Source organism: Eutrema salsugineum, unplaced genomic scaffold (genome assembly GCF_000478725.1).
Source record: "Eutrema salsugineum unplaced genomic scaffold, Eutsalg1_0 scaffold_4, whole genome shotgun sequence".
NCBI lineage: Eukaryota > Viridiplantae > Streptophyta > Magnoliopsida > Brassicales > Brassicaceae > Eutrema > Eutrema salsugineum.
Window position 1 is genome coordinate 14,092,827 of NW_006256686.1, and position 9,556 is coordinate 14,102,382.

General features: G+C 31.1%; 1 protein-coding gene across 1 annotated transcript; it reads left to right on the top strand.

Annotated features, from left to right (window-relative positions):
- The first annotated feature begins 5,296 nt into the window (after positions 1-5,296).
- LOC18013857 (calmodulin) lies at positions 5,297-7,334 on the top strand. Its single transcript, XM_006419096.2, has 2 exons — positions 5,297-5,546; positions 6,742-7,334. Exons 1-2 carry the CDS (start codon positions 5,471-5,473, stop codon positions 7,113-7,115), a joined length of 450 nt encoding a protein of 149 aa, XP_006419159.1. The 5' UTR covers positions 5,297-5,470; the 3' UTR covers positions 7,116-7,334.
- Positions 7,335-9,556: the final 2,222 nt, after the last annotated feature.

Consider the following 9,556-nt stretch of genomic DNA (forward strand, 5'->3'; position numbering starts at 1 on the left):
GCATCGCTCGTCCCATTCAAACTTCTTATTCCCATGGAGGATATTGTAGAAGGGAAGGCACTTGTCGGTAAACTGTGAGATAAATCGGTTTAGCGTAGCGACTCTTCCTGTGAGCCGTTGAAGTTCTCGTTTTGTTCTTGGAGAGGGCATCTCGATCAACACCTTGATCTGCTTGGGATTCACTTCAATACCTCGGTGTATTACCAAATAGCCGAGGAATTCTCTCGAGGTTACAGCGAATCTATAGTTCGCCGGATTTAGCTTCATATCGTGCTCGTTCAGTTACTTGAAACATTCCCGTAGATGTGCGACGTGATCCTTCTGATTTGACTAACATGTCGTCGATGTACACCTTCATGGTTTTCCCGAGCTGATCTGCAAATATCTTATTGACGAGTCGTTGATATGTTGCCCCGGCGTTTTTGAGTCAGAACGACATGACTTTGTAAGAATATATTCCGCGGTCAGTTATGAACGCCGTTTTCTCCATGTCGTTAGGGTGCATCAAGATTTGGTTGTACCCTGAGAACGCGTCCATGAATGACAGCAACTTGTTTCCTGCCGTAACTTCGACGAGTCGGTCGATATATGGTAGAGGGAAACTATCCTTGGGGCACGCCTTGTTGAGGTCTGTGAAGTCTACGCAGACTCGCCATTTGCCGTTTTTCTTCTTCAGCACCACTGGGTTTGCGAGCCAGTCTGGATATTTTACCTCGGCGATCGATCCTACTTTGAGTAGTCTTTTCACTTCGTCGTTGACAGCTTCAGCTTGTTCAAGGCCGAGCTTTCTCCTCTTCTGCTTGATTTGTTTGAAGGTCGGGTCTACGTTTAGTTCGTGACAGGTCACGTTAATGCTTATCCCCGGTATATCTTCCGCACTCCAGGCGAAGGTGTTGATGTTTGCCCTGAGGAAGGAAAGGAGTTCGTTTTTCAGGGGCTCTTCTAACTTGGTTCCGACCTCGACGCATCTCTTTGGATGCGCTTCGTCTATGCATACCGAGTCCACCACATCGCATACTGGCTCGGTGTGTGTTTCGCGGCTCTCCGCGATCTGTAATTGCTATAAGAGTTTGGAGAGCTTGCTCGCGGGCTCTCGGTTCGTCTTAAGCTTCTTGCGATCTACATCAGTGCGTGCATGAGTAACATGATTCCTTAACTTATGCTCCGTCTGAAAACACATTCGTGACTCTTTTTATTTTCCCAAATCGTCTTGTTGCCTGCTGAAGTCAAAAATTTGATGCAGAAGTGATAGATTGAAAGGATTGCTTTCATGGCGTTAATCCATGGAGTTTCCATGATCATGTTGTAGATATTTTACTAAATTTAAAGCTAACAAAATTTAAAATTTCTGACAATTTTCTCAATTTTATTTGTATCTAACCATGCTAAAGTTTTTGATAAAAAATAATTACTGATTGTTATTCGTCTACGGAAAAAAACTAGTTAAGGGTTGTTAAGCTTAATTAGTTTGGTAGTAAAATTAGTTAAGCTTACCACTTTGCCTATAAATCTTATATACTAATAAAAGTTGAAGCTAAATGCTTATAAGGGTGTCCACATAGGATTTAAGAAATCAATTTAATTGGTCCACGTTAACATTCAAAAATAAGGAAAATTTACAAATTATAATATTATTGTTGAAAAGAAGGAAATTAAGAAAGTGTCCACATAGGATTTAAAAAATTAACTTTATTGGTCCACATCAACATTTAAAATTAAGAAAAATTTACAAATTGTAATATTATTACTGAAAAAAAAAATTAAGAAATTTTATTGGTCCAATAAAATTTCTTTATTGGTCCACCTCAACACTGAAAATTAAAATATGTTTGTATAAATTTTTTATTGGTCCACATCAGCATTGAAAATTGAAAATTTTCCAAATTCTATTATTGTTTTTAAAATTATTAAAAGTAAAGAAATTATATATAAAATTGATATTAATAATAAAAACAAAAATAAATAATATTAAAATAAGAAAATTAAAAAGGTGTCCACATAAGATTTAAAAAATCAATTTTATTGGTCCACATCAACATTCAAAATTAAGAAAATTTTACAAATTGTAATATTATTGCTGAAAAAGGAAATAAAGAAAGTTTATTGGACCAATAGAAACATTTTTTTATTAGTCCACCTCAACACTGAAAATTAAAAAATGTGTATATAAATTTTTTATTGGTCTACCTCAACATTGATAATTAAAAATTTTCCAAATTCTATTATTGTTTTTAAAATTATTAAAAGTAAAAAAATAATATACAAAATTGATATTAATAATAAAAAACTAAAATAAATAATATTAAAATAGAAAATTTTGATTTAAATTAGATATATACACACATATTTAGAGACTCTTACATTAGCATCCAATTTTTTGTCACATAATTATAATAATTTTTAAGTTTTTTTTCTTGTATGTGCAACCATGTAAAATAAACAAAAACAAAAGATAGAGTAAGGTTTCACTAAAAAATGAGTCATTACAACGTAAAAGCACTAACTTGACTAAACTATATGTTTAACTATTAGCTAAATTACAAAGAATATAATGAAAGAAGATATAAACAAAACCACTACAATAACAAACTTGACCAAATTATATGTTTAATTATTAGCTAAATTATAAAGAATATAATGAAAGAAGATACCAACCAAGATACTACAAGCTGCTTTAATATTAAAAAGAAACCGTAAAATCTCCAAAGCTTGGCCATCAAATTTAAGAAGAATGATAAATTTCAAGCAATCCGAAAAACATGTCAAGTGATTGATACTCGGCACTTTTGAAAAACCAAGCACTGAAAATAGAGAAAAGAACATAGCGGAGGAGACTGAGGTATCTGAGGAAATATTTTGAAATAACATAGCATCTGAATGAGTTTTAACAATCTAACATGAACCACAAAAGTAACAATTAGCTGACCAAGTAGCACTGAATGTATTCGGTAAGCCTCAAAACAATGAGGAGAGGCTAAAATCACTTGCCGTAACCGGCCTTCTGTGAGATATTCCATTTTTGATTTCTAAATATATTACTAATAAAAGTTAAAGCTATATGTCTCTAAGAATGTCCATATATAATTTAAAAGTTCAATTCTATTGGTCCACATCGATATTTAAAATTAAGAAATTTCTAAATTTTAAAATTATATTGTTAACAAACAAATATATTTTTTTAAAAACGTTGAAGCTATATGACTCTAAAGACATCCACATAAAATTAAATTAATTTTTTTTTAAATTATAAAATTACATTGTTAATACAAAATAATATAGGAAAAATTGTTAATTAAAATTATTCTATTATTAATGATTAAAATTATTCTATTATTAATGATAGTTAAAGCTATATTATTTTCAAGGCATCCACATCAGCATTTAAAATTATAAATTAAAAAGTTTCATAATTCTAATATTATGGTTAAAAAATATATTAAAAAATAAAGAAATCTCTATTAACAAAAAAAAACCAACATGATATTAAAATCTCCATTATCACAGTTTAAATCACAAATTTAATTTATTATCTATAAAAAATATATGCTACTTATACAAGTTTAAGTTACTTGATTTTAAAGCTTTTCATATAGAATTTCAAATAACTAATATTTATGATTTATATTCATCTAATTTTTTCACATATGCAAACCATATCATCTAAATATCTAATATATTATGCGAAAATATGTAATATGTTTTTCTCATGTAATATATTATGCAAAAATGATCAAAAATTTTACATTTTATATATTCAATTTGGAATTCAATAGATTAATGTAGAAGTTCTTAGTTTTGAGTTGTTCAATTTGTTATTTTATTTTTATAAATTTGTATGTATTAAATTGTACTGGTTTTGTCATACTTAATTACAATTAGAAGTGAGAATGAATATGATGAAACCGAATATAATCATACAAAAATTATTAAAATAAATAAATATGATAGATTCATTGAAAAACAGATATAACAAGAATAAAAATGAAGATTAATAGGCCTGGGCATTCGGATATCCGGTTTGGTTTCGGTTCGGAACCAATCGGTTCCGGATATTTCGGGTAGAGGAAGTTAGGATCCATCGGGTATTTTATAAATTTCGGTTCGGATTCGGTACCTTTATTTTGGTTCGATTCCGGTTCGGATAATCGGATCCGGATCTTTTGCCTCAAATTTTTAATTCGACTCACACTTTTTTAATAACAAAAATTCAAAAATATATATATCAAAACTTAAAAATATACCCAAAAGTCCCAAAAATAAAGAAAATATATCTGTAAAACCAGAAATATATACCAAATATCAAAAATATCAAAAAACTAATATTTAGAAGGATATATAATTATACTTTGGATAATTCGGGTACCCAATCGGTTCTCGGTTCGGTACTAGTTCGGTTCCGATTCTTCGGGTATAAGAGTTTAAGATCCATCGGATATTTTTAAAAATTTCGGTTCGGATTCGGTACCTCCATTTCGGTTCGGTTCCGGTTCGGATATTCGGATCCGGGTTTTTTGCCCAGGCCTAATGAAGAAGATGAAAAACAAATTTCATTCTTATTAGAAAAGATAATGTATAATCATTGAAAAATTATTTAAAAGTTTACACTACCAATTGAAAAAAATATATTTATTTACAAATTTTGTGTGATTTTATTCATTTCATATTCAATTATTGTTTTAGTTTCAAATTTAAACTTGTTATTAATCTCAAAGCAAATATTTTATTTAATAGTATGTTTTTTAAATTAATATATCAACATAAAAATTTGTATTTGTTAAACAAGAGAAGAAAAAAGATTAAATTTTGATTTTTTATTATTATTTTTAAGAACATATATATAATTAAATTAAAGTGAAAATGATGGAAAAAAATTATCTTCTTGATTTAAAGAAGTGAATATATAATATTTTATTATCATGTTAATATGATGTTTAAAAAGTAACATTTGATTAATTTGTAAAAATTTTAGTTGGTTTTTGTATATTAACTTATAAGTGTTTGACCAAATAATATATTTTTGAAATATGATATACTATATATAAATTCAAAACAAAATCGTTCAAACATCACAATTTATATAAAAATTATTAGATCAACACTATTATATTTTAATAATATATTAAAATATTAATATATACAATTTAAATCTTAATAAATATAATTAATGTCATATAATTTTTATCAACAAAATACCGAGGACGCAAAATCTAGTCAGTAAAAAAGAGTTAACAAAACTAAAAACAAAAACTGAAAATTAAAACGCTGTTAAACGACGAGGAAAGAAAGAAAAACCTAAAAAAAGGGTTTACGAGGGTAATATCGTCGATTCAAGAAATCCTACTTGTAGCTGGAGATCTCAATTATAAACTACATTTCACTCTCCACGCGCTTTAACGCTCTCGAAGGAATCGAAGAAACAACGAATCACAGCGATTTTTCTCGAGAAAATCCAAACCTGAGAAAGAAAAAAATGGCGGATCAGCTAACCGACGACCAGATCTCCGAGTTTAAGGAAGCATTCAGCCTATTCGACAAGGACGGAGATGGTCTGTTCTTCTCAGATCTTTTCTCGTTTTTTTTTTGTTTTTTTCAAATTCATCCTGAAGATCGTGATCCTGATTTTGTGTTTTTTGTTTTTCTTTATGTGATTTGAGGAAGATCTACTTTTGTTTCTCTCAGTAATTGCTTGCTTAAAAATCGACCGTATATTTAGGGTTGCTTTGGCTTTTCATTTCCCGCATTTCAGTTATCAGTAAACTCGTACATTGTAACAGTGGAGATCGTTGTTTCTTTGTGATATTTACACGTCTGCTCTGATTCTGGACCAATCCTGTGGTAGACTGAATCGATTTGGGTTTTAATATTTGAATGGTAGCAGGCAGATTGATTTGGTAGTTTTTTCTCCATAAATCTGAAAACGAAATTTCGTTTATCATGTGATGTTGCCTTATAAAAAAGAAAGGAAGAAGTCAATAATATCATCACTGTTTTTTCTTCTCTAGATTACTGGAGCATTGTTCTATTGCATCATTCTTACAACAGTGTGCATCATATCTCTTGGCCTTTGATTAAAAAGAGACTTGAAATGTTTTCTGCTATATTGTATGCCAGAAGTTTCTTTGTTTATTTGGTTGACTGTTTCTGATTAAGATATCAAATCTGTTTTACCTGTTAAATCTCTCATCGGTCAAACCAAGAAACACCATGATTGGGTAATAGTATAAGAGCTTTTCTTTTAGCAGTGTATTTCTATCATTGTGTTTTCAATGGGGATCTTCACATAGTACTTGTGTTACGATATATGGTTCATCTTTTTCTTCCTGATCTTGTTAGATGTTGACTAAATTTATTTTTCGTATGTTCAAAGATGTTGGCTACATTAAACTCACAAAGTGATACTTGAAATATTTCTTGCTATATTGTATGCAAAAAGTGTCTTTTTTTAACTTGTTAGACTTTTTCTGAAGAAGAAATCAATCTGTTTTACTTGTCAAATCTTCATCAGTCAAACTGACTAGTACGATGATTTGGTAATAGTATAGGAGGATCATTTTTGAACTCTGTGCATTTCCATCATTGTGCTTTCATTCGGGAAATTGACATATTACTTGTGTTAAGATATTTGGTTCATCTTCTTCTTCCTGATCTTTTTAAACGTTGACTATAATATAGTTCACAAAGTGATACTTGGAGCTTGCAGTCTAAACTTGAAGTTGCCTTCGATTTTGGTTTTGGTTGCAGGCTGCATCACCACGAAGGAGCTGGGGACCGTGATGAGATCACTAGGTCAGAACCCGACAGAAGCCGAACTCCAGGACATGATCAACGAGGTTGACGCAGACGGGAACGGAACAATTGATTTCCCAGAGTTCCTGAACCTAATGGCGCGCAAGATGAAAGACACTGATTCAGAGGAAGAGCTTAAGGAAGCCTTCAGGGTTTTCGACAAGGACCAGAACGGTTTCATCTCCGCAGCCGAGCTCCGCCACGTGATGACAAATCTTGGGGAGAAGTTGACGGATGAGGAAGTTGATGAGATGATCCGAGAGGCTGATGTTGATGGTGATGGTCAGATCAACTATGATGAGTTCGTCAAAGTTATGATGGCAAAGTGAGATTCTTCTTATCCCTAATTCCAAGTCTGATTTTCCTTTTCATCTTTAAAACTGAGAAAGTACAGATTTGCTTCCGTGTTTGTTTTGTTGATCGTGACTTTTTTGGTTTGCTTTTGTTATTGATAACTTTGCTTCTCTATTTGATTTCTTTTTCGTCTTTGGATATGCTATGTTCGTGAAGTTGAACTCATAATTTGCTTTAGTTTCTTGACAGATTGATATGATTCTCCCTTTTTATTTTTTTCTATCGTGCTTCACCAAAATTTTCAGTTTGTTGAGATCGACTAATTATCGTCTATTAGGAAAATGGAAAAATATTGCTAAAAGCTGGCAAAGGAATATATTATGAAAGATAGAAGTCGTTTTTGAATGTTTAGTGTCCTGGCATGAACAAAGAAACAGTAGTTATTAGATGATCTTGGCAAAAAATTAAGGACGAGAAGGCTACTGAATTTTGTTTTTTCTTTTTTGGGTAAAATAGGTAATGAAAAAAATTGGTTAGCTCAATATGGCAAAATAAAAGTGCCTCAAGTGAGATCGTACCATAGACCAAAAAACAAAAATGTTTCAAGAAAACAACTTAAAGTTTACTGCTCAACAGAGAAAGAGGAAATTCTCAGACAAAGCAAAATACAAAAACATTTTTTGACATTTTCTTTTTCTTTTATGATCAAACATATATATAAGGGTAAGGGTGTGACTGATATAGTTGTAAAGAAGGTTGTGTGGGCGTTTTGATCAAATTGATTGTGTTGCTCTCCCCTGAAGATTTTGCTTTTATTTCACCATAAGAATTTTTTTAAAACAAAAACAGAAGTAATCCGTATGTGTTTGCATTTTCTGTCTTACGAGAAAGTTAGCTCTTTTATAATTTTTATTGAACATAGATTTTCTATTTGGAATTCTAATAAATTTGTCGACCGTTTTTATGAAAATTAATAGCTTATTTTATATGTTTTTGTTAAAGTTACATTATTCTTATTTTTAGTTATTTAATTTTTCGTATCTTATTTAAATGGAATTTTACTATTTTATAAGTTTTAAGCTTTTATAAATTCAAGGATTTTCTCGCCAACTTTATTATTTTATGCTCTATAAGAAATTTTAGTACATACAACTAAAATTATGAATCAAATAATAAAGAAAAATTATAGTAACATCTAACTACTCAAATTCTACACTAGTCATAGGCTCACAACTCTACAATCAAGCTATGTTAAAAAAATTGGACGTCTAGGTGCTAGACGGTAAGGAGCCACTACGATTTATGGATAATCGAATCAATATATCAGGTGTCCGATTAATCTTCGCCTATACTAATTGCACCCTGAGTTCGTTTTCATATAAAAACATAAAAACTTTTTTTTTTTTGCGTTGTCTACTCTGTTATTGTTTTCCTCCGTACATTTTCTTTATAGATACTCCAGTTTCTGATTATTTTCTAAATTTCTAAACCCTAAAGATAGAAGATTGTTTGTTGTTCTCAGTTGGGAGTGCGAAAGTAAAGAGATAAAGAAGAGGAAGACGAAGAAAAAGAAAAAAAAGAAGCCCAAGAATGCAAAAAAGAATGAGAACGACATGATCCATCAGAAACCCGTGGGTTCCAAGCTGCGTTGCATTCCTAGTTGTATGCTTCCTCTGCCATTGCTCTCCTTTCTGCTGAATAATAGGTCATCTGCAGATCAAGAAAGAACACAAAGCAAATACGAGATGAAGAGTTAAAGCAGTTAACATGATGTGCATAAGAAAAAGATTGGTAGTTAGGCTACCGTGCGAACCGTTTGTAGAGGACGACAGTTATATACTCAGATTCAAACCATATAATTTTGTCCCATGACGAAAACATATGAAGGTGTCAATCCCTGCTCTATGAAAATATGTTGAGCCTTTGAGGAAGAAGTTGAAAGGAGGACGAAAGAAGAGTCTATTTTTGCTAGTGTTAAGAAATGTTAGATGATATTTGGAAAATTACGAGGAACCACAAATTTATCTGTAGAGTTTAGACATTTAAACGTGTTTATTATTATTTATCATAGAAATTATACGATAGACGAAACCGCTTATAAGATTTCCAGTCGCCAATGTGTTAACTATAAATCAAAGCAAGAAGCTTTGTGTTTGAGAGAGAAAAGTAACAACTTTTCACAATCTTATTAATAACGATTACAGAGCAATGTTTTATATAGGGAGATAAAGATAAGACCTTTGTCACACACTGACAAGTGTCTATTGGTAGGCTATTGAACTAGATCAAAAAATACTAAAAGGATTGTGCAGCTCGATATGGTGAGGTGTGCGTATTGAGATTTGTTCACGCTTTAACCATGGTTTGGTTGTTCTGCATTTGTTGTTTCTGTCTCTGATTACAACCGGAAACAAATGCTCATTTGCCTAATTACAAGCTAAAAATTCTCGTATGACCCTGTTATAAAAATTAATTT